The 26,606-nt window shown below is 43.5% G+C and overlaps 1 protein-coding gene across 1 annotated transcript in view; it reads left to right on the top strand.

The window, feature by feature from the left end:
- Positions 1-26,606, top strand: part of LOC133441492 (sodium/calcium exchanger 2-like) — a 201,862-nt gene that overhangs the window by 173,739 nt on the left and 1,517 nt on the right. The window contains exons 8-15 of the mRNA XM_061718836.1: positions 91-286; positions 1,176-1,306; positions 9,467-9,840; positions 15,976-16,079; positions 17,867-17,884; positions 21,815-21,939; positions 24,804-24,903; positions 24,980-25,255. Coding sequence (XP_061574820.1) covers positions 91-286; positions 1,176-1,306; positions 9,467-9,840; positions 15,976-16,079; positions 17,867-17,884; positions 21,815-21,939; positions 24,804-24,903; positions 24,980-25,255 — 1,324 coding nt within the window. The remainder of the gene's footprint in view (positions 1-90; positions 287-1,175; positions 1,307-9,466; positions 9,841-15,975; positions 16,080-17,866; positions 17,885-21,814; positions 21,940-24,803; positions 24,904-24,979; positions 25,256-26,606) is intronic.

Raw genomic sequence — 26,606 nt, 5'->3', positions numbered from 1 at the left:
TAAAGAAATGAACTTGCCTCGCCTTTATCACTAAATACTCCTTTTGGTGAACTCACACAATTACTTACTGTCCTTTCTGTCTCTCCCAAGGCGACTCGTATGATGATTGGGGCCGGCAACGTCCTGAAGAAGCACGCGGCCGATACCGCGCGCCGCACGGTCATCGCAGACGAGGAGGCGCCGGTGGACGAAGACCTGCCCGTATGCAGCCGCATCTCATTTGAGAGCGCCCACAGCCAGTGCATGGAGAACTGCGGGGTCCTGATGCTGGCCGTCGTCTGCCAAGGTACTGGAATGAAGGGGACGTGATTCAGTCCATCTAAGGACCAATCACACTTCCTCCCCCCCTGGCCCTCGCTGGCCTTTTCCTCTGTCAGATCACTGAGTGGTGGTAATTTAGCCATCCAAAAGGCTGACAGTGCTTCTGTTAAAGGACTGCATGCACTTCTTCTAAGGTGCCGCTATTTTGCAGAAGGAGAAGGCAAAAAGGAGGAATTGAGAAATGCTTTAAAACTCTTAGGTTAATAGTGTCTTCTCAGTCTTGGACACTCAACTTTTGCTGTTGGCTGGATTTAATAACAACCACATTGGTACATTTATCAAAGGTTCAAATCCATGCCAAAGCCAGTTTATTGAATTGGAAGGTTATTATTTTTTAAATACAATTAACAAAATTAACCGTATAATGTACAATTTGCAGAACATAGCTGAATTTCAAGGGATTTGTGGACATCAACTGGACAAAAGCCCATAGATGTGGTTCTTCATGGTTTTTACCTGGGAGATGTTCAACACCTCTGCAGGTGGAGCCAGATGCATTTGTTGCATTTATTCATTATTCATTTATTTATTTTGATGATTATGTTTTGGTCACATTTGTTCACACTTTCCACAGCTGTTGTGACGACTTCAGCCCTTTGCATTGTGGGTAGTGGAGATGGATCGACATGATGCAGGGCTTGCAAGGCTTTTGGCAAATTTAGTAGTTGTTTTTTATTTTGTTTAATTTCCAGTGGGAATCAGAATCAGAACGGAATTTACTTTATTTGAAGGTTTACTGCAGATTCAGACAAAAAACCCTTAATTGCAGAGAGTAAGGAGGACGTTTCTACACATTAAATCAAAGCACCTTCACGGGTAGAAAACGCCTCTCCTGTTTGCTTTGTGCTGTTCAGGAGGACTCGGGGAGAACACCTTCTACGTGGACTACAGGACTGAGGACGGTTCAGCCAACGCTGGGTCGGATTACGATTATAGCGAAGGAACGCTGGTGTTCAAACCTGGAGACACTCGTAAAGAGATTAAGGTGAGTCAAGAGTTTTGGACACACAAGGATGGACTGTGTTCACATCCATCAGATCAACCAGATGGGTAAAACCAGAAAATGCTGTGATTTGGACAGGAAAAATGCCAGTGGGTGGGGGTTGAAAACAAAAACAGATGACATTTACAGAGAATCAAAGGTGACGAACGAGACTACTCAAGCAGTCAATGACAGAGGTGAAGAAAGGTCTATCACATGTCTGTCTGGCAACTCCACACACACGCACACACACACACACACACACACACACACACACACACACACACACACACACACACATATTCCACTCCTGGCAGGTTTTTATTTAGCTTTTTAAGTAATGACAGGAAACTTTTCATTTAATTTTACAACCAATCAGCTTAGTTTTTGTGAAATATTGAATCAGTCATGAGACGTCACCTTGTAATTTGCACCTTTTTTAAATTCACACAATTTTTGCAAAAGGTCGTACGTGCAAATGAGTCAAAAAACGGGAACGAGCCGTTTCACCTGGATGACTGATGGGAGACGCGTTCCTGATGAGAACGTTGTCATTGTAACAAGTTTTAAGCTGGTTTGAGAAAGCAATTCAGACAATAAATGTTGGATGTCCCAGTCGTCCGTTTCTAAAACTTGCTAAAAAGTCAGATCAGAACGGGAAGATCGTGGGAGGAAACGCACTGTTGCACCTGTACGAGGACGTCAGAGCATCTGGACAAGAGCTGCCCTGGAAAATAGAGTGCGAAAAATGAATCACCTTTTGTGATCACACTAAGAAATCAGCTAGAGGATGAATATGGAAAATGCTGCTCCTCCTGCACCTGCACCTGGACCAAGGGAGACGGTTGTCATCAACTCTACAAGAGTAAGCATCTAAAATAAACAGATTCACATCCTGGAAAACGTCTGATTACTGTAAACAAAAGCAGTTGAGATGATTATGGAGTCAGAGCGGGGAATGTTTCTTCAGGGGAAACCTCAAAAGAAAAGATGCAAATACAACATCAGGGGCCTCGTGTATGAACGGTGCAAAGAAGTCATGTGCACCATGTTCCACATCCACGTGGGGACGTCCTTAAATCAACCTCATACCGAGTGGGCTGCGTGTGCTGGCACTGGCAGGATGCCACAAAGTGTAGTTTCTCTAATGATGCTCCAGCATCGCAGGGCCTCCTCCTGCAGCCGCTGCGAAACTCCGATGATGTGAAGCAAGCCTTTGTTACATTCACTTTCATGTTGGACCACTTTATCTGGTTTTGGTTGGTTTCGTGGTGCGATGTTCAGGTCCCGCTGGTCTCACAAACTCTCACTTCAATATTCTCTCTTTTACTACTCACGCCTGAGGAAATACAACCAGAACAGTGTTAGGGCCCGAGCACTTACAGTGCGAAGGCCCTATTGTATCTGTAGGAATTATTCTTTATTCTTTCTTTCTTTCTTTCTTCTGACAAAAGCCCTTTTTGCCACCCTAAACGTGCCCCAAAAGTCACCAAATTTTGCCTGCAAGCCAGGCCTGGTGAAAAATTTGATATTTAATGGTTTGCATTAATGGGCGTGGCCTAACGGCTCAACAGCGCCCCCTAGAAAACTTTTCTCTGCCATAACTTTTGAATGGTTTGACATAAAGACTCGTGGGTGGTGTCATCGGACTCGGTATTGAGTCCTTGACCTTCATTGGCCTGAATTAGCCCCGCCCCTTCTTCTGATTGGTCAATATTTGATAGTCCCTATTTTCTGGCATAACTTTTGAATGGTTTGACATAGAGAGTCATAGGTGGTGTCATCTGACTCGGTTTTGAGTACTTGACCTTCATTGGCATGAATTAGCCCCGCACCTTCTTCTGATTGGTCGATATGTGATACTTCTGATTTTCTGCAATAACTTTTGAATGGTTTGACATAAAGACTCGTGGGTGGTGTCATCGGACATGGCTTTGAGTCCTTGACCATTAATTGGTGCAAATTAGTCCCGCCCCTTCTTCTGATTGGTCGATATTTCATAGTTCCTATTTTCTGCCATAACTTTTGAATGGTTTGAAATAGAAAGTCGTGGTTGGTGTCCTTTCTGATATGCTTATGGCGGGCTGTGGCCATGAGTGCGAGGGCCCGTTCATCGCTGCTTGCAGCTTTAATTTTGTCTTGCCACGGGTCAATTGGTAAAATTAGTTGTTTATATTTATTAATCGCAGGAAAATAGCAGAAATGAACCCAGATGTAACCGCTGCACACGGCATGATGCTCGGCATCAAAGATGCAGGAACTGAAGCCACGATTATCTTCATCTCTGGCAGCAAACCTTTTAATTCACTCACATCCTCTATGCACAAGTTTTTGGGTTATTGACGGACAACATTGTTGACATCTGGAGACTTTATTTACAAAAATGAAAACATAACTTGAAGAATCAGCACCTCCAAAACCGAGGCCATGGTTCTTCAGGGCCCTGTCCCAATACTCCCACTACCCCTACTTTTCAGCACTACCCCTAAATTTTGCTTGCTACGTCACTGCGTGGTTTACGTTCGGGTACGTAAGCGACTGCATAGTTACGTTTGCACATACGTCACACCATATCAGGAAGCAAAGAGCCAAAAGCTGTTTTAATTTCAGCTGTAGCGCTGTTAATATACCACTTTATTAAGTTTTAATATTTTTTCAGGCGTAAAAGTAACCGTTAAGATCCCCAACCTGGGCTCAGTATATCCAAATAACGTCTGTTAAGAAATTTGCTCCGAAAATTTCGAGATGAGTACAGCCGGCTGCCGGCTCGGGAGCTGATTTATGATTCTGCGTTAAATCGACGCAGAGCCTACGGTGTAGGGTACGGCGTACGCCGTGTGTCGCCACATAACCTACGCCATAGGCTCTGCGTTGGTGTAACGCAGAACCATAACCCACCCTTTATTCTGGCGAGGTTTGAAAAAGACTTCACAACAACAGGCAAACGAGTGAATATGTACATTCACTGAGTGAATATTGTGAAAGTAAAATATATATTTCTCACTAGAAATATAAAAAAAGAAAAGAAAGAAAGAAAAACGCATTTTTATGCAGAAACTAACTCAAAATATTGATTTTATTCACTAAAAAATAAGAAATGTCCGCCCTGTTTTTTTTTGGGATTCAGTCCGCAAATGACGACGAAAGGCATTCTAGGAAATTTTTCTAGCCCTCGGCCAGCTAGTGTGCATCTGAAAACCCTCGCTCCAATTTTTAAAATAACACTTGATTACATAAAACATCTGCATTGTGCTTTGCTTGCCTTTCCCTTTTATTGGAAATATAACTGTATTTTTACAGTTTTAGCTTCAAAATTGTGCGAATGATGTGCACGTGAGAAAAGGAGAGGACGGTTTTTAGTTCGTGGAGGTGCATGAAGATGCTGCAGACTCTCAAACAACTGGCAGCATGGCTGCAAAATCTGGCAGCAGATCAAAGCGAGGGGGGGGGGGTATTCCCAGCAGGAGAGCCAGAGAAAGGATGAAGACGCTGAGTTACAAGAAGAAGACTGAAAAACACGCCGTCGTTGTATTATTGAACGAAAGGCTCTGTCAAAGACACAGACCTTTTAGTCGCTCCTCCGAGAACCTGAGAAAACATCTTCATTTGTAAGTCCAGAATGAGGATGACAGAACACATTTACAGCTTAATTTAGCTTTTATTGGTAATTCAGCATTTATATTTTTATGTTAACTATATTTTCTTGAGATCCGTTCACATTTCTCCAGCCGTTTTAGGGAAATTTTTACCTGATATCTTTATAACCAACGCCGTCATCAGCCATCAATCATCCACTGAGTCAAGTTTTATTTTTATGGCACATGAAATGCAGCGTGTTTCACACCGACACGTGTACTCAGGACCCAAGCGGATATAAAAACTCTGTAAGGAGTCGGGCAGAAATGGAAACCCCAAAAAACATGTTGCAAAACTAAATATATCCCAAATGCTCAGGTTTGAGTGTTTATCTCTCTAAGTGCCACAGTTATGACACACAGATGCATCCGTGTGAGTCGTAAAGCCTAAATATAAAGTCTCACACCTCACACTATTATCAGTGGATTATCAGTGAAATGGCCTCTGATAAACAGGGAAGGGAATCGAGAACCGGTTGTTGTTCAGAACCGGTTCCCCGTGTGTTTTGCAAACGATTCCCTTTTCGATTCCAGCGGGCACGAGTGTTTAGTTGAAGTGCATCATTTAGATTTTTTTCAGCTGTTTCATCTTTCAGCATTTTTTCTTTAAGTAATGGCAAAAAATCATTGCAGTTACTTTAATTTTAGCGTTTTCTCTCTTCTTCCTCTGGATTTTCCTCTCAGAGTTCATCACATTTGTTTCCATCTGACCTGCCTCTCTTCTTCTTCTACTACAGAAAACTAGTCTTTGTTTTTTCCCTTCCCCTCCTGTGAGGCAGCTCCACCTCCAGCAGCCGCCCACCATTGATTTCGCTCCTCGATCAAAGCTCCGTTTCTTCGTCTACAAACCGTTGAATCCTCATTAATGTGATTTTGGTGAAGATCATTAAATGAACATCATTAGATTAAGTGCGGCCTACATTACTGCTGCGTTAAAAAAAAAAAAAAGATCTTATTCAGCACTATAACATTATTTCACATCTAATCTGAAATGAAAAGAGCTGATTGGTTAAAGAAAACATCTTCAAAGGTCCCCGACTTCACAGGCTCGTCTCCTGAATTGTGATCAAAGACCATCCTAAAGATCTTTACAATGAAACTACGATTAAACACGCGCCGCGTGAAGTGAAAGCACGTGGGATCTTCGGTCATGAAGAAGTGGGTTATCTCGCTCAGATTCAGGCTCTGATCAGAGATCAAAAGCAGCGTTGGAGATGCGGGGAGAATGGTACGATAGCAGTCCGGGTCTCATAAGCCAAGCTGGAGCACAAACACAGCCGGTATCCTATAGATGGGCTCGTCCTGTGACGAAGAATATATTACAGAGGTCGGTGCCTTTCATTTCAGCAGCGCAGTAGCAGATTATATCGATCGCTGCGGCAGCTAGAAAATAAACAGCAAGACACTAATTAAACCTGAACGACTCACCTGCCAGAGCTCCACTCTCACTGTCGTATCTGTCGGTGCTGGAGAACAAGAGGACGGGCTCACAAAGCTAATTAGACGCCTTGTTGGTTTCATTCGTGCAAAAAGTCCAAATGTTTTCTTTTGTCAATAGAGAAGCAAATCATTTGTTCCACATTCATCAATAAAGTATCCCTGCAGCAGACTGAGCAGATGCACAGATGTATTGGTCTCTGTGGTAGTAAAGGTACACACCTGGGGCCTCATCTATAAAGCTTGCTTGCGCAGAAAAAGCGCCTGAAAGTTGCGGAAGCCGCTTTCTACGCAAAGCCTCGGATCTAAAAAGAAAAAACTAACCGAAAAATCTGCTTATCTTTACGGCAACCGGGACCCTCCCGTAAGAATTTACTTAAGACACGGGGAACTGGCGACGCAGGCTGTGAGGTGGTGAAATGAAGCCAGATTCATGTCATACTCTTAGTAATGTCATCACATATCACAACATATATCAGACTTATAATAATAAAATAATAAAATAAAATAAAATAGCGCTGATCGTGTCCCTCTGTGTGTGAAGCTGTCAGTCAGGACTCTGCTGCTGCTGGAGCTGCAGCCTATTCTTCACCCACCGCTTTAGCACATAACAAATGAGGGGCTGCGTTTAGGGAGCCCCACGGAGCCCCTAAAGGGACTCAGATTTTTTTTCATATAATGAGTTTTACGCGCGCGTGAAACCCTTACGTGCAGGTGTATGGTGCCTAAATTAGGGTCCCGCGTTAAAACGACACAGAGCCTACGGCGTAGCGTACACGGATACGCGCACCCCCGCCGTAGGCTCTGCGTTGGTGACGCAGAACCATAAACCCTCCCTGAGCAGCTCTGAAGGGAGACGGGAGAGGAGGAGAGGGAGCGGGGGGTGAAGCGGGGCTGCGGGGCCGTTTTCGTATCGTTTTCATACAGTGTCTTGATAATTTGCAATTTAAGGCTGAGCCTACCGTTAGTTTTTAAACTTTAAAAAGTAAGGGGAAAAAATGTGGTTTTCCTTTCCTCCACATCATCTACAACATCTAGGTCTCCGTGAAAGTCAGTGTCACGGTGGCTGGACACCCTCTCATTCATTCTGACGCGTAACAGGCTGCAGGAAGCCACTGCGCATGCTCAGTAGGCTCATCCATATGCATTTATGGGCGTGTAGAGGGTGGGATTAGAGGCGGATTCAGCTGCGCAGGTCTGTGATTCATAAAGGAACGTTGCGTGCAAATCTGCGTGCACATGGTTTTATTGATCCAGATTTTTTTTTGCGCCCGGCATTTTCGGCTTTTGAGCGTACGTGCACTTTTAGTATGACTCCTACGCAGTCCATTTTAAATGAGGCCCCTGAACAATAAATAATATACGTCAAAGTTATCGTGTCTGCACATCTGGATTACAGCACTGAACTGATCAGCACTCCCATCATCTGTTAACCTGCATCTTCTCCCTAAAAGCGTCTTCTGGTCCTTACAGACTCTTTAAATGATGCCATTCCAACCCCGGGTCGGAAACAACGGGCGGTACTTTACATCAGGTCGTTATTTACTGGACAAAAACGACAATGCAGAAGCAGCATGACTGAACACTCAATACACTTTACTTACAAAGGAACTACAGGGGTAAATAACAGTCGGATGCTGATCAAACGCATTTATTTAACTGATCATCAGCTGGTGGAAGCAACTCGCAGATGTGTTGAGATAATACCGGGGATGAAAGACATTGGCAACTATCTCGGAAAAGCTATTTCTGCTGCCCATTAATCTGGAAACTGTTATTGAGCCAAACCTTGGTAGTCTACAATGATACCATCTCATTAGTGGGCATCCCAGAAAGTTCATTTGAAGGTCAGGCCTTATAATGTTCAGAGAAACTGCAAAATATTTTTTTTAAAACTTCCAAGAACTACATCCAAAATGCTGCTGGCCTTCTTTTGCTGGGTAAATGTTCAGGTTAGGGACAGTACAAAGATGTATCTCATGGTCTCCATGAAATACTGATTTCGTCCTCTTTCCTCCTCACACCTCTGTTACACCTTTCCGCACTGCCAAGTCATATTACCAACACTTCTTCCAAAGAGCTGATGCCTAAAAATTTACACCCCAGAAAATTCACAGCAAAAGTTGCAGATAGAAATGAAGCTGTCAGGGTCCAGTTTGATGTGACTTTAATACCCCTTTTCCACCAAACCGGTTCCAGGGCTGGTTCTGGGCCAGTGCTGGTGCTGGTTGATAACTCATTCAACTTGCGAACCAGTTTGTTTTTCCATAGCTCGGGTGCTAAGGGGCCACGTCTTCAGGTCACTGCAAATGTCGCTGCATTTGCATTGGAGTGAAAGTTGAAGCAACAACAAGGTATTTGCTCTAATACGGACTTGGTCCCCGTAGCTCCTCCGTGGACAATATCTCTAAAAGACAGGTTGTAATTCATCACTTATTTGAAAATGTCTCCGTCTCCCAGTCTTGCTATTGCCGTTGGTCTTAATAACTCCACCCCCTCCGCTTATGTAAGCAGTTCTTTCCTCTAGTCCAGCAAAGAGTTGGTGCTACCTTGGAACCGGTTTTTCTGGCCCGGAGTCAGTTCTTTGTCAGTGGAAACAGAAAGGCCGGTTCCAAAATCAGCACTGGCCCAGAACCAGAACCAGCCCTGGAACCGGTTTGGTGGAAAAGGGTAAAACAGCTGTGCATTTCAGCAGACCTCATTGAAAGGAGTGAACCAGAATCCTTCCCGGATCTATGACAGATATTGCAGCATCAGTTGTGGATTCAGACAACACAGACAAAAAAAGTTCGCTTTAATTAACTCACAGTTTAGAAACAGCAGATGAAAGATGAAGTCACGCTTTATTCGTTTATTGCTCGTTGTGCCTCTCAGAAGGCCAAGCTCCCCCAGATGTGAGGACAGCTGCAGCTGTTCTGCTTGGCTGTGGATGTGGATACGCATCCTGCTCCTGCAGCTCCTCGCCACCGAGGAAGCATCCGTCAGCTGCGTCTGTCATCAGCGTACCCGAGGAGCTCAGGAGCATCGGCGTAGCCGCCACTTTTTAGGAAGTAAATAAAGATTAAAACTCTTGGTCACTGTCTGTTCTCAGGTCGGGATAATCGACGACGACATCTTTGAGGAGGATGAGCACTTCTTCGTCCGCCTGCTCAACCTGCGCGTCGGCGACGCGGAGGGGATGTTCGAGAGCGACGAGGTGGGCGCCATGCCCAAGGCCCGGCTCGTCGAGCCCCTGGTTGCCACGGTGACCATCCTGGACGACGACCACGCCGGCATCTTCACGTTTGGCGAGCGCGTGCTGCGCGTGAGCGAGAGCGTGGGAACCATGGAGGTGACGGTGGTGCGCAACTCCGGGGCCCGCGGCACCGTCATCCTGCCGTACCACAGCGAGTCTGGCACGGCCAAGGCGGGGGAGGACTACGAGGACGTGCGAGGGGAGCTGGAGTTCACCAACGACCAGACCACGTGAGTCCAAAATAAAGTTTAAATAATAAACTTTATTAATCAAAATAGGTACAAACAAGTACCTACAATGGTGCTAATCTATAGAGGGCATGATGGAGGCATACTACAACATGGATTGAAATAAAATAAGGTTAAAATACACACAAAAAAACCTACAAGGGGGTATATATTTGAGGATTAACATATATTTGTGGGTAATTCCATTAAAATTTCATGCAGGTCTTCATATTTGTTTATATATTTCAGAGATTTCAAATATAATTGGAATTCAGACCAAAGTATCTTGTTCATGAATACAAAATTTTGCTAGGCAAAAAATCAACGTGCAATGTTTTTCAATAATACAAAAATATCTCTACAAATAGATTCAGGAAGTTTAATTTTCAGTTCGATCCATCTTTATAGATTATTCCAAAATATTTTGGTTTTGTTGCAAGATACAGTCTTATTGTTTCTATATCCTTTTCACAAAATGTGCATTTATTGTCATCAATACAGTAGCTCTTTGGAGGGGTCATTTGCATTTAAAATTTGAAAGTATGTTTTTTAGCTTTTGGTTGTATCTGTATCTTTTCATATTTAGAAATGATGTTATTTTTGTTTACTTACCATGTGAATAATGTTTTGTTTAAACAACTTCTAATTGTGTAGTTATTGATTTTTATTTTTTTTGTCAGTAAATGATATTCCAATAATAGATAGAGTGGCCAACTTTAACCAGATTATTTGTTGTTGGGATCTGGTTGAGCAGATTCCCCCAAATCCACCAAATCCCCCAGATCCACCAGATCTCCCACTCCCCTGCGTTCCCAAGACGACTGAGGGATCTAATCTCTAGCAGGTCTTGGATCTGCTCAAGGCCTCCTTCTGATTTTTAGTAATCCTTCATCATTTGATGGGCAGAGATTCTTTTTTTGTTAAACGATGCACAAATGTGCGTAAAGTTTGGGTCGGAGATGTTGGAAAAAAAACAGTGAGAGTCGGCGAAATGCAATAATCAGTAAGTACGACCCACATCGGAATTAGTTGAGCTGGTTTAGATTTGGAGAAGGGATTCATCTACTCTGATAATTGGAGTTAATTTTTATCTGAAGGGGAGCTGTTCACCGCTTTCTGACCGAGCTTCAGCCTTGGACGAGCTGGTTTCGTTCCAGCCGCCTCACAACCGTTATTACTGAGCTGCTGCGCTCATTTCCATAAATGCCAAATATTTGCCACCGTGTGAATTCTGAGTAATGCATCTCCATTTCAAAAGCATTTCTTAGGGAATAAATGCCTTCATTTCCATTTTATCCCTCCATCAGCCCCATCATCCCCATCTTCTCCATTTCCTTCTTTGACTTTTCCTCTTTCTTCCAGCTCCTCACTCGCCTTTTTCCTCTCCTCTTCACCTCTGTCTTCCTTCTCACGCCGCCAGTCTTCTTGTCATTACCCTCCAGACAGCCGTCCCATCCATTATTCATCAAGGCTGGCCCGGTCGGAGGGGGGGGGGTGCATTAGCCGAGTTCACGGTGCGTCCACCTGCCAGCTCTGCATTTGCTGCCATTTCTAACCACCTGCTTACGATGACAACGACTGCGGGAGGCAGATGGGATCAAGTGTTGATAATGACTGTAACTGTCATGAGTGAGATGATATCAGGCCCCAATTAAACCTTTCTGGTTAGTGCTGCTTGGCGTCGGACCGTTTGTGGGAGTCTGTTTAGACATTTTCATTCGCTCTGATGGAATATGATGGATTGCTAACTGTTAAACGAACTGGTGGGAGCATCCTGAAATATGCTTGACGCTGGTGAGGGAAGTAAACTCAGACTGACTGTTTGAGCTGGCAGCTTCCCCGACAGGCAGAGGCACAACTCACATGAGACTGGCGCTTTGACAACGGAAAACTTTACTAATCGTTGATCATCCTTTCATCACAGCCTCGGCTTTGCTCACTCTGCTTTCCTTTTAAACACTCAGCAAGTCTGAAAACTTCGAGCTCCATGTAGTTACATGTAAGACAAGTAACTGCCGTGAACACAGCTCATCTGTCACTGTGGTTTTCTGTTTTGTTTGGATTTAGGAAAACGAATGAAGTAAACTCCATTCTCCATCTTCAGAGTTAATAGTGTCAGTTTTGTTCTTTTCTTTTGTATAAACTCCATAAAACAGATGACAGTCCAGTGTTTTTCTATGAAGCTGAGAGCTGCAGATGTCCGGGCTGTCATCCCTGTGGAACTGATGCTTAACAGCCATTGGCTCATTTGCTTTTGAGGGGGTGGGTCTTGCAGACAGGTTAGTTGACCCACTGATACCCTTTTTCCACCAAACCGGTTCCAGAGCTGGTTCTGGTTCATAACCTGTTCAACTAGCGAACCAGCTGAGAACCGGTTTGCTTCTCCACAGCTCGGGTGCTAAAGGGAGGCACGTCTTTACGTCACTGCAAACATCAGTTACATCACTGCATTTGCGCGAAAATGGAAGCAACAACAAGGTATTTGCTCTAATACGGACTTGGTCCCCGTAGCACCTTCGTGGACCATATTTTCTAAAAGACAGGTTGTCTCCTCCACAAATCACTGCTGCTTTGCTGCATCCAGATTAATTAGTCTCTCAGTCTTGCTATTGCCGTTGGTCTTAATAACTCCGCCCCCTCCGCTTACGTAAGCGGTTCTTTCCTCTAGACCAGCAAAGAGTTGCTGCTACCTTGGAACCGGGTTTTCATGTCCGGAGCCAGTTCTTTGTCTGTGGAAACAGAAAGCCCAGTTCCAAACTCAGCACTGGCCCAGGACCAGCCCTGGAACCGGTTTGTTGAAAAAGGGGTATCAGTGCAGCGTTTGTGTATTTCATGCTAAAAAGCCAATGAGATCCTAAAATAATAGATACGCACGTCTGCAGTGTTGCCTGGATTTTATTTAGTGGATGCATAAATATGACGTAAAACAGATACATGTTTTCATAACTAACTGTATATGTAAGGGATAATGCCCGACGAGCTTTGCGTCGGACGGTTGACGCCCCCCCGTCGTCCATATATTTCTGATAATGTACACCTCGAAGGGCATTATCCCGTTTATACCATGGTCACTTACCAAAAAACATAAATATTAAATAAGTTATTCATGCTTTAATGTGTTTTCAGTTGAAATCATTAGTTTTATAACAAGCCACAGCTGAGCGGCTGAGTGGACTATTTAATCTCTCGTCGGCAAGCCGTTGTAACCTAGTAAGTTACAAAGTTTTTTAACAAGCCATAACTCAGTTTCCTTGGTAACGGGAGATGTTCTAGTCCGCTCAGCTCCGCTCGGATATTTTCTTTTCTCTCCTCTTCTGCATCCCAGTCAACAAAATTGTTAAATTCACCAAATAAATTAAAATAAATGACAAAAGCACTCATGTCGCCGTCCTGCGTTAGCCGGCTCTTCTTCTCTGAATCTCCGTTGCCGTGGTTACCACCTGGCAGTTGATCCAGCGCAATGATATTCAAGTTATTGGTGAAAGTTCTGGAGTAGTTCCCGTGGGATTCAGCTCCTCCTGATAATTCTATTGTATCTGTGACAGAAAAGACACAAGACACAAACTAAAATATAAAGGACAACCATATTTATATACAGTATATATATATATATATATATATATATATATATATATATATATATAAAAATGTGTATGTATATGTTTATATCACCTCTACTGCTGGCAGTGTTGTCATCTCCTTATCTCCTTGCCTGAAGCACATCCACCTCTCTTCTCCATCTCCTCAGGCCCTTGTTACATTCCTGGGTTTCTGTCTGACAACATGATTCACGCCGTCAAGTCCTCCAGGTCCGAAACTTTGAGTGAGAAAACTGCTGCAGCTGCAGTTTCACACCACTTCACGCTTCTGCAGCCCACTCAGCCCACCCGTCCGGAGAGCAGCCTCATGCTCTCAGAGCCCTGAGATCCATCAGGAGAGCAATTCAACTCCTCTCAGGCATGACTTAGCACCAATTTACTGCTCAAAACTAGATGTATTATGCCACAACTCTCGCAGTGCTGACAAACCGGCTTTGTCGCAATAATGCTCAGTTTAACTGCAGAGTTTTTCCTTACGTGAGTTTTATGGATGCACCTGCAACTGGATAATCAATGACTTGTAAAAGGAAACATGATGGGAACCAACACAGGATCCATATGTGTGCTTTGTTACACATATAATGAAATATTTGATCTCATATTTGCTCCTCAATTTGAACTTGTCCATCGAATCACCTCAATTCTTCTCTTTTTCAATCATTTTGTTCTCGACTTACTGAAGTGCTTTATATTGATTTCAGCGTTTTAGCCTCCCATTTGACTTTTGAAAGCTTACAGGGGGATTTTGTGATCAACTCAAATGACTGCAACCCTGATAGCAAAATATGAGTGAATCAACGTTGAAATATGGTTAGGCAGAAACATTGAATCCATCTTGAAGCTGTGTCTGCAACAAACAGAATCCGTTGATTCAACATTGATTACACGTTAGCATTTGAATTGGATGATTGATTGATGATTGATCCGCCATCAATCATCAACCTTAACCAAAAATCAATCTTTTTGACCATGATTCAACATTGATTTAGCATCTTTTGCTATCTGGGAAGGTTCTGTGTTTGGAACACAAGCCCCAATCATCAACCCTCCACCATCATGCTTGACCGTTAGCGTACAGCGTGTAGTGTTTGTGCTGATATGGTGCCATTGGGTCTTTACCAGAGTAACAAACAAGCAGTCCATCGTTCCAGTAAGTTTCTGCATGATATCGTAGCAACTCCGCGTCTAGTGTCTGTTTACGGAGGTCGCGACCCTTAAAACCACCCTGCACGTTGACTCCTGCTGCTTGAGGCAACGTCCTTTCCGCAGCAAACAAACTTTGCTGGATGAGAAGTCAGCTTTCAGCGGAGTGTATTTACCTGCTCATCCCATCTTCGTCTATTTAACTGTCCTTCATTTCTGTCGTTTTCACAGCACACCGCTCTTCAGGATGACCGACCACTGATTACATCTCTTTAGATCCCTCTCTTCCAGCTCATCTCGTCGTCCCACGCTTAGTCTCTCAATTATCCACCTCACCGAGTTTCATTTTCCTCACACCAGCACTTTCCTCTCTGTTTTTTTGTCATTTTAAACATGCTCCATCTCTTGAGTACATCCTTTATTGTTTTAACCCTTTCCTCTGCTTCACTTCAATCCCCCTTTTATTCTATAGACAGTCCTCAGAAATGCTGAAAGCTCTTGTCATCCTTATTAATTCAACTTGACATCCTCTTTTTTAGTGGGAAGCCATCATTGGAGTATTTACTAGGACTGAGGGTCTTACTGTGCAGCTTCATCTCAATGCTGACGTAAACTTCTTTGTGCCTCGACATTTGTTATGGACAGATAGTTAAATCATGATGAGGTAAAAAGAACCAAATTAAGTCTATATTCACTCATCATTTGGTCTGTTTCTCCGACTTGTACCTTTTAACTCCAGCTGAAGTTTCTTTCCTCAAATCTTCGGCTTCATTTTTTTCTCATTTTTTTGATGCAGCATTTTTGAATCATTTGTGTTTTGTTTTTACCTACGTGCACTAATCTTCACAGCCGCTGGGGAGAGCCGACACAGTTCTGTCAAAAGAAAGGCTGTATTGTCAGGACATGGTGAATCAAATGATCTAGTCCTTCCTAGCTCTTAAAGGCAGCTAAATAAAACTTCAGATAAAAAGCTACATGGGACATTTCAAACCATTTCATTGTTTATTGATCACAAACTACACAAAAATGCAAAAGCCATGTATGGAAACCTTTCCCATGAGTCAGTTTATGACATCATCAGCCTCTCACATCTCGCAGTTTTTTGCTTCTCTGTTATCATTGCTGATGTCTTACCTCGTTGTTGTTGTTTTCGCACACAGCTGAAGGCTCCGGAGCAGCAAACTGCTTAAACTTCTGCTTTCACAGAGATGTTCACACTTACTTTTGTTCTGTTTTACTGGATCCTGATGCGCGGGGTGTGGTTTCCTCTCACCGCTGTGCGGGTTTCCAGCACCAACGGGAAGCGCGGTGAAAGCGCGTCATTAAGCACCGATAGAATATTTTCCCACATCCTGTGTCTCCAACTTACAGTTTGTGTCTGTTTTTACGTTTGCAGTCAGACTCTGCAGGTGAGGATAATCGATGACGAAGAGTACGAAAAGCAGGAAAACTTCTTTATTGTGCTGGAGGAGCCCCGCTGGCTCAAGAGAGGAATCTCAGGTATTTGTGTGTAAATATTATTCTTGATTTTAACCTTTAATTTACCAGATTTAAAATCATTCACGGATGAGTTTGATGTCAGAACCTTTGCTATTTTGAAAGAACCAGAAGAAGAAGGTTGCAGAGATGTCGATGTTTTGCAAATTATTTTTTGGGAAAAACTGGCAGAAATGTATATATGTATCGCACAATCTTTGATAACAAAAAGGAAAAAGATGGAAAATGATTCAAATAACAATAAAATAACATAAGTAATGAATGCATTGAGGATACAACAGCTTGTTTCACCTGAACCAAGAAGAAGAAAAGACCCAAAAACCTGCAGATGAACTAAAAATGAGTCGCAATCTTATGGAGCTAAAACAGTCTCAATATTTACAAATGCACAGGACGTTTCACAGGTCCGTAGGACAAGATTCACAAATATATTTCTGATGCACATACAATTATAACCTGATTGTGCATCAGAGATACATTTGTGAATCTTGTCCTGTGAATATTGGGTCCGTTCTAGCTCCATATAATTTCTTGACATCCTTCACAGCAGTTTCTGTCTGCTTGCGTTTGATAATGGCGCAGTTTTCAGGTACTATGAAGTATATTAGTTGGAAAGTACTTAGAAATAATTCAATGAGTCTGTCTTAAAAACAAGCTTTAGATTTTTTTAGCTAAATAAATGAGAAATTCAGCCTCTGAGCCATGTCTTTATCTTCCCATATCTCTAGCCTCATTATCTATGAGGGATTCTGAGTGGGCGGGGAGGCTATGATAATCAGGCACTGTGCTGATCGGCTGCCTGAATGACGCGTAGCAGGAGAGGGCACAAAGCATTGCACTGAGCGCAGAGGAAAAATGGCTACCACGTCTGAAGAGCAGCAATTCGCATGTCTAGCTCAAACAGACGCCATCACAATACACCGCTTCGAAAAAATGGCGGAAGCTCCGGCTGGCGGAGTTGTTGTTGTTGTTCCGGCCAGAGTTAGTTGTGGGCGTGGTTTCACGCATCGCTCCCGTCGTTACGTAACGACGGGAGCAGAATCTGAACGGCTCGTAGAAGCCACATCACACTGGATGGATCATCCGGGCGGCTGTACAGACACTGCAGAATTTGGTTGCTTTCCTCCTTCTCTGAGTTGGCAGGCTGAGGGGAGACCACTTTATATATGTTAAAGCAAGAAAAAACCTGTTTTTCATAATAGGTCCCCTTTAAGAGCCTTTATGTAGCAATGCCACCTTCGACCACATGGGGGCGCAAATCACTGCCCTGTTGACAATAGAGCCGCTGACAGTAAGGCGTACTAATCAGTGGGAACTGTGTTTTATATCACTTTCACAAAGTTACCTAATGCTTCTTGCATCTGGTGAAGTATTTGAAAAAACATTATTGTAACCTCGTAATCTGCCGTCTGGTGACGAAAGGTTGCAAGTGTCCCCTTCTCTCACACGCCAATGCCTGGATCACATCCCCTCCTTTCCACTTTGTATCGTATGAACGTCTGAGGATTTCCAGACTTCTCGGTGTGTCGTTTAAGAGGAGACGGCAGGAGCATCAGTGGCTGTCAGGCAGACGCTGACGAGGAGAAACTGGTGTTGGTGGTGAATACCGAATAAGAAAGATTATAAAAAAACCGAAACTGAGACAGAAGAAGATCTTTACGAAGCCTTTATCAGTGACATCCTGTGATTGGAGATTTAAATGCATCGTCAGGATGAGTTTTTGATTCTGTTGTTGTCTTTTCTCAACGTTTTCTGTTGCTCATGACTCATCTTTTCTTTTTTGTCCTCAGCTCTGCTGCTCAACCAAGGTAAGGCCACGTCTGACCTCCGCCGCCGCTTCACACACAGGTCTGAACTTTGATTAAACCCGTCTAGAAACGTCTGCATGGCTTCAGCTTTGCATCGTGCCCACAGGGCAGAGACATCCGGGCTTCTTCTGGCACCTATGGCTCAGTTACAGACGTGTGTTAAATTTCAAGAACTGGGCCAAACGTGGGTTTTTTTATTCCTCCTACGAGCCGGATGTGGTCAGAACTCAATAAACATGTCTGTAATTATGTTTTGACCAGCGGCCCAAAGATATTCCACATTTATTCCCATAAAACTGTGCTAATCATCCAATTATCAGAGCAGCTGCTGGGGATTTTTTTCTTCTCGTCTCCTGGCGATGAATGACACATTCAGTCATTCTGTCCTCTCGTCCTCCTCCTTCCCTTCATTCAGCCGTTTCACCAGAAAATAGAAAATGTCAATATTAGACGGTGAGATTTCTGTGTTGACCTGCTGAGCAAAGCCTTGCCGCTGCACAAAGAAAGACGTGACAACGTCTCCCTTCTTCATCTCCTTTTTAAATATGGAGCCTCTGATGACATTCAGCTGCGCTGTGTCTCCGCATGAAAATGTACTCTTTATTTTGTCTTTTATGAATAGAGAAAGGATGCTGCCGACCCCAGTATCTCATCCAGCATCACACATTGCATGAATCTGAAACTCATCTAACGCCTTTTACATTCTAGCTGTTACAGAAACGACACGCTGCACGAACTAAGTCGGGCAGATCTGAACAGATGCTGCAGTTTCTTTCAGCCGCACTTGTTTTTCCTGCAGCCGCTCTGCTTGGCTTCCCTGCAGGACGGTGTTTACTCTGCACCGTATTACTGTAAAACGACCTTCCCCACATGTCTGGCATCTCTTTTGGCCTTGCCTGGGGGGGTAGTCCTCTGTGTTGCATGTAAATCACAGCAGAGTTGGCCCGTGTGAAGAAGCCCAGCACGGAGCAGTTTGGAGATAAATGCCCACAAATGCGTGAAAGCTGGCCGTCTTTGTTGGAGGGAGGTTTCCACGTGAACCTGATTTAGCTGTGTGTGTGTGTGTGTGTGTGTGTGTGTGTGTGTGCACGATACGTTCATTAAGAAACAAGTGAGCAGCTTGAATCTCAAATAACAGATGTGAGAGGTCCAGGGAAAGGTGTTGTGAGTTTAGAAGACTGTCTGGTTCTGATGAGTCTTAATGAATGTTGTTGTGCTGAAGGTGGTTTTCTGGATCAGCTCATTTATCTGCAACAGCAGGACGGTGATCCCTGCAGGTCCTTCGCCTTCGACCAGATGAAATACGTTTCTGAGAGCTAAGTGAAGCAGGGTTTGGGCTTGTAGGAGCTGAAATAGTGTCACTGAGAGCAGCAGGGACTCTTCCAGGTCTTCTGATAATGAGACAGCAGCCACCTGAAGAGAGGAGGAGGAACACGGTCCTTCACACTCATCCGAGGAGACGCAGAGCCAAGTGCTCCTAGCGCTCTTGTGGTCGTCACGGTTACAGGAAGCTGAGAACAAAACACTTCTGACCGAAATAAAACCCCTGACTGGCTCTTGGGCATTTCTCCGGAGCTCGTTACAGACACGTCTGCACCTGAGTTCACCTGAAGACGCTGCGTCCTCGCTGAATTCACAGCAATCCAAGTCTCCATGAAAAATGTTTTCAGAAACTTAAAGGGTGCTGACTCAATATGACAATGACTGTCAGCTGTCTGTCCGTCTGTCTGTCTGTCTGTCTGTCTGTCTGTCTGTCTGTCTGTCTGTCTATCTATCTCTATATCTGTCTGTCCGTCTGTCTGTATCTATATATCTGTCTAAGGATATAATGTCTGACATTTAGCATTAAACAGCAGTTTATTCAGACAGTTAACAGTTATTATGTAAATTACATTCTGAAAACTGCTTTGATTCACAAAGTTTTGGCCCCTAACCAGGTTTTTACCGTCATAACCATCCAATAATGGACCAGGAGCTGATTAAACTCTGGTATATGATTTTAAAAACACCCACTGATGGGTTTGATGTGCTGATGAAAGCCCAGCGACTTGTTGCTGCACTGATTACAATCATTATATCACCTGTCTGAGTGCTGACAGCTCCGGTCCACATGATCCCATTAGGGATGACCCGGTAACATCTGTGTGTCACTCCCAGCATAGACGTCTGGATCGCTGCAGTCGCATCAGCACCAACGTCATCAGCTGCTATAGCTGCAGAAGGACTTGCAGCGTTTAGTGGGGATGTTTCAACTCTCCTTTTGTACCAATACCGATGACAGCTCATTGGTGCTATAAGACGGGTTCTTCCTTAGAAAACAACGGCTCAGAAGATGTTTTTAGTGACGTGTTTGTGTTGACCTCCTCAGTGGTCGGTCCAGAGGATCCACCACCAGGAGCAGCGCCTCCAGCTCCAGGGACACCAGCTTAGTGGTGACAGGGTTCCTCCTGTGATTTCATTAGGAGGAAGTGTCACTAAACTTTGGTGCAGAGCGGCTTTAAACACATTTGCGACATAAAAAAGTCCCATGTTGTTCAGTCATTAGCTGCTGCGGTTAATCCTGCAGCTTAAAGGCAGTTTTAGTCATTTCTTTAACAAAATTAGTCTCGTAAATCATCCTACATACCAACTTTGTTTATATTTGTGCTCATTAAGCCCCACGCGGTCGGATATTCTCTTGAATAAAGATTAGGCCATTGTATATTCTCGGAGGCGTACACTTACCATGAATAATAGGAGGGTTGAACATTGGTTGTTGTCTCTAGATTAAATACCAAAAGAAACATACATATTTATAGTGCATCATTTATTCACCGGTATCACTGCACTGTGTGGAAACGCAGCATAAATCAGTATTAACAGGTGAAACGTACTGTCAGCTCCTTCAGCTCCAGTGGTTTCAATAGGAAACCAGAACTCTTAGAGCCGACGGAGGTGTCCTCTCTGGGAATCATCAACTTTAAGTACGACTGCAGGTTAAAGTTGATTAAAGTTAATTATGTGCAAGCTGACGGTGCAGTCGCCCCCTAGTGGCTAATACTGCACACTACACAAGTCAGACAGAAGTTCTGTCCTGCAGTTTTTCAAGGGGCAAATACTTTTCTAGTGCTCGGTCACGTGTCTTTCCAAGGGCAGGACTAAACAAAGAGGTCCAATGGGCTTCGTGAGCCCTTCAACAGAACACACAGCGGACACTTAATGAGCATCTGAGTTCATTCAGCAGACAATAAAAAGACTTCCCTGTTCTGCTGCAGCGCTGCGTCAGTCCTTGTTAAGTCCAGCCACTGAGCCGGGCTTAATTCTGTCTTATCATCTGCAATAATGATCCCCAACCCCCACCAGCACAACACAAAACCAGAAAACACCGACCAAGTTTCGTGGATCGAGCACCCGAGGAGGCTTCCTGCTAATATCAAAGGATCAAGAAAAATAACGGCGGCTGAGCCTTATTGATTACCAGCTCACTTTCCTGTTTCCACCTTAATTTATTGCTTCTTTCCAGGTTGCTGATAAAAGATCCAGTGGTCACAGCTTCCTTCATAAATAAACATGTCACTGAAGGTTCATTAAACATCCTTAGCCGCTTCATAAATATTATAACAAGACCAACTAAAGTTCATGAAAAATACTAATGGGGGAAGCAGCCTAAGCAGGGAAGCCCGGACTTCCCTCTTCCTCCAGCTCATCTGGGAGGGTCCCGAGACGTTCCCGTTCCCAGAGAAACATCTAAATATCAGACTGAACTGAGTCAAACATCCTCCTCTGTAGGTCCAACTCCCAACATACTTACATGTGCTGTAGTTAAGACTAACAATCTATTATTTATAGAGGCAAAACCTGGCAAAAAAAAGCTTGACATGCACTTTACTTTTAGCACATAATCAATATTTGGTCCTTCTGTCTGGTTTCCTCCCTTTCTTCTCCCCACAGAAGGGGGAGAGGGGCAGATGAGTGCTGAGGAGGAGGAGGCCAGGAGGATAGCTGAGATGGGGAAGCCCATCCTGGGAGAGCACAGCCGCCTGGAGGTCGTCATCGAGGAGTCCTACGAATTCAAGGTGAGCCTTCGTTTTTTGATTTTCTTGTGCTGCCCTCTACAGGATTGGCACCTCCTGTGCACCCGGATCAATGCACCCCCATCTGTGCTCCAGTGGCCTCCATGTATACATGCGTTAGTGATTTATGGCGGTTAATTAGGAAGGCGTTAAAAATCGTGTGCCTAGGTGGTTTTATGGTAATTAAAAAACGACAAAAGAGCAGGACTTGCAAAGAAACTGCCACAGAAGATGAAGCAGTGACAACAAACAGGAGCAGAGACGTGATGGAAATAGAAAATCAGCCTTGTGGAGCAGCTTTCTTCTCCTGTCCACATGATATTCAGATATCTAGTTCTAAACCCTGAAACAGCAGCAGATATGTTCACTCGTGGTTCAGTTTTGTGGTTTTCAGGGGGAAAAATATGCCAAATTAAATTCCCCGTGGTCCTTTGGTCATATTACATAATCCACCTTTATGCTCTTTCTCCTCGTATTAGACTCTCCCAGGACACTAGTGTAGTGCGGCTTTGAATTATTAAAGGCACATTAGTTGCCCTCGATATGGCAGCGTGCATGCCGGATTCAAGTTGTGCACTTGAGCACAGCTATCGCTACAAACCTCCACCTGACCCGATGCCTCTTATAAAACTACATGGCAGCTCCCAAAAGTGCACAAGGCCGTAGTGTTGCTATACTCCGTCTGTTAAATGTACCTTAAACCAGAGGAAACTTTAATTTCCAGTGTAGGACGTACACACAACACCCCCTTGATACCTGATGTGGCTTATTTAATATATACCTGAGACCTCTGCATCACCTCCAGAATCAAAACAATTAAAAATAAAAAAGATTCATCCCATTAAATACATTCTAAAAAATACATACAGTAAGTGGAAAAATAAATAAATGTACCTGATGTATTCATAGAGGTACCAAAAACAATGAATTAGAAAACTGTTAAGGACAGAATTAGGAGTGTTTTTAATCTTTATATATATGTATATACAGCACAGACCAAAGGTTTGTCCAAAACCTTTGGTCTGTGCTGTATATATATATATATATATATATATAATTTTAAATTTAAAACACAATTTTCTGTGTATTTTTTTATATATACTGTATCAGGCATCGAAGGGTTAACAAATCTGATATCCACCTCAGTTTCAGCCAATTAATGAAAAAATAAGATTGTATTGTTTTGAGGATTAATCAAAGTTTGAGAGAAAAGACAAAAGTAACAATAAACATCAATAAGAACATATTAAATTAATCCAAACGGAGTCCAATAAAGTTCAATATCGCCGTCTTCGGCTTGATTAAACGACCCCCTCACACGTAGCCGTCCTCGTCTGCTGGGATTTGTGGGGGTGTGAACCAGCCGGAGGAAAAATCCGATCATAATGATCGACGGTCTGATTTTATTTGTCTTACAAGACAGAGTGAGTTATTTGTTTGCTGCGAGCACAAATAAATGACAAATGAAGGGGAAATGCTTGCATGTCTAAGTCACAGATGTTTTACTGTTGTCTCAGTTCAGTTTTAATTACAGGAGCAGGTTTTATTGATCCAAACAAAGATGTTCCAGTTACAAAGTTAGAATATCTTTTAATTCGGAGCCTCTGAATTTAATTTTAATTAAATTAATTAAATTAGCCCTAAAGTTACTTTCCTCTTTTCAGACAGTATGAACAAAGAAAGTTTAGGTTTGTTTTTGTTGGGGTTTTTTTGGCAACTTTATTCCAATTGTTTATGTGAAACATATTTTAAGAAGAAAATGCTACCGAGTTTAAATTAGTGTCAGTAAGGAGTCGCGGGGGGAAGAATAAGCACGTTCATTCAAACAGGTGATTTTAATAATGATTTGGATCAAAATATGTATCTATGAAAGTGTTTGAGGTTGGCAGCAAATATGTGATAAAACCACTAAAATGTTTGAAAACATTGTTCCTCAAAGAAGGATTGTCAGGGGATTGGATGGATCCTCGGCAGTCACGATATCATTAAACTACGTAAGGATTAGATAGTTTTTCAGGACTAAAAGATCAGGGGGAACAAGTCTAAACTGGAAACCTTGTTAGCTCTGATCCTTCAGACTTTCATGGCTAGTAGAGGAAACCTTTTCCAGGAACTGAAGAGCATATTAGTGTTACATTAACTCTGCAGAGTCAACATCTCTGGGCTCGGAGGCACCAGTCATCCCACAGAGGAAATGTGTTGCGACCGGACAGATCTGTGTTCCAGATTTTTTCCAGAAGACGTGGATTCTCCGTTCGCCAGAGCAAAGATAAAAGGAGCAATTCCCTGATTAAAGCAGAAAAAGTACACAAAGGTTTCAGAGGAAAATGCTGCCTTCAAGGTCACATCTTTTCCCGGGACGATGTGCGTTTCTCAGAGTCTTCATCAGCCGTGAACACCCCCGAAGCTTTACTGTCCCAATCTTTCTGGGATACAATGCAGGGTCGAATACAGAAACAAACTGTTTGTATGTCAACAAATGAAATGACGCTAGAGAAAAAATAAATATTTCAGGTTCATTCTGTCAGTCATTTTTATTTGTCTTAACTTTCGAATCGAGCTCTAGGCACTATTATATTCAAATAAAGTCATTTAAACGTTTACTTTTAGGCAAGCATGTCAATAAAAGGTTAATTCCAACACTTATCACTGTGAAAAGTATAAAGTTTAAAACTGTTTTATAGTGGCTGACCTCTGAATGAATTACCCATGAACTGTTTTTGAATGATATGACCCATAAATGATCATAAAAGCAGACAAACGTGCATGCGGATGGTTCCCCGCCCACCTGAACGTCCAGGCGATGCTGGCTCACCTGTTTAGCGTAACCGGTTGCTGATGAGGTGAATTCTGCTTCTCACGTTCAGAGCACCGTCGACAAACTCATAAAGAAGACCAACCTGGCGCTGGTCATCGGCACGCACTCCTGGAGGGAGCAGTTCGTGGAGGCGGTCACCGTCAGCGCAGGTGAGCTGTGTTTCTGCGAGGTCACGGGTCGTCCGGGTCACGGCTCTGACCCCGGTCTCTCCTTCTCACCGTCCAGGTGACGGCGATGACGACGAGGAGGGACGGGAGGAGCGCCTTCCCTCCTGTTACGACTACGTCATGCACTTCCTCACCGTCTTCTGGAAGGTGCTGTTCGCCTGCGTCCCGCCCACGGAGTACTGGAACGGCTGGGCCTGCTTCGTCGTGTCCATCAGCGTCATCGGCCTCCTCACCGCCGTCATCGGGGATCTGGCCTCACACTTCGGCTGCACCGTGGGGCTCCGGGACACCGTGACCGCCGTGGTGTTCGTGGCGCTGGGAACCTCAATTCCAGGTGAGCAAACCGCCCAAATCCATTCGTCTCATCTTGGAATTAGATTTATTTTATACCCTTTTGCTATTTTTTTGTGGCTCTCATGCATCTCCGTCCAGGGGTGACGATCTATGAGAAATATTGATTTAATAAAGTTCATTTTGTCCCTGGCTTTACAATTTAATTTGTCGGACAAGAATATTTAGGTTTTTTAAATACCTGACATGTTCCTGGTCTTTGGTGCAGGGATGCTTGAATACTTCAGACATGTCCATACACACTATTTGTACACGTGTAAACACATCACTACAAACACACAGCTGGTGGGTTGATGACGAGCAGAAGCAGGTCTTTGTTAAGGGCGAGAGGAAGGAGATGGAGAGACAGTGAGGAGAAGTTTAGTGTTTTTAAAAGGATGGGTTTTTTGTGGCTCTCATGCATCTCCGTCCAGGGGTGACGATCTATGAGAAATATTGATTTAATAAAGTTCATTTTGTCCCTTTAATTTAATTTAAATACCTGACATGTTAATGAGAAACCTATGAGAAATGTTATACATTTAAAATATTACATTATTTTGTCACTTTTCAGCTGGATTTTTGTCACATTGCATTTTTTCTCTTATTTTCATTCATTCTCCATCATATTTTTTTTAAAATATTTTTATCCCGGTTTTTTCCCCATTTGCTCCTGTGCTCCTACCTACTGACAGTCCTGGGCATTGCCATCCTCTACCAACCCCAGGAGGGCCCTACACTGAGCTCAGGTCTCCTCCTTAACCTGAGGAGTGAGCAGGCCGCATCTTTTCACCAGACAGGGTGGGGATTCTCCAGCCAGACGTAGCGCGTGGAAGGATCACGTTATTCAGGCCAGATCCTCCCCACCCCATCTGGTGCCCCGGTTGGCCAGAGGGGGCATGTGTAGCCCAGGACTGTTGCAAACTCCACACAGAAATCCTTGGTCTTTGCACCAACAATAAATCTTTGTTTATCTATATTTGTTTCAGGATATCTGTTTTAATTTAATTTGAGGAATTACTCTTGTGGTCTACCATCCCTGGTTTTATCAAAAACCAGCCTCAGTATCTTTACACTCCCGTCCCAGTCATGTGACACCTGCGGATAGAGATGTTCCATACCACCGATTTCCTTTCCAATCTGATATTCAGTAAAAGCAGGCTGGTATCGGGGATATCGATTCGATACTGATACATTTTGCAAATTCACCTAATGTGCCCGATATTTCTAAAACAATTGCTGTATTTTAGCTAGCTTAAGAAAACAAGACATCGGAGTCACTTATTTTGCTATTTGTTTTAAAGTCAGAATTATACTGAGGTATCGGCCTCATTCACAATACAGCCGAGCTGCTA

This window comes from Cololabis saira, chromosome 4 (genome assembly GCF_033807715.1).
Source record: "Cololabis saira isolate AMF1-May2022 chromosome 4, fColSai1.1, whole genome shotgun sequence".
In the NCBI taxonomy this organism is placed as follows: Eukaryota; Metazoa; Chordata; class Actinopteri; order Beloniformes; family Belonidae; genus Cololabis; species Cololabis saira.
Note: the sequence above shows the minus strand (reverse complement) of the source record. Positions and strands in the feature narration are given on the sequence as shown.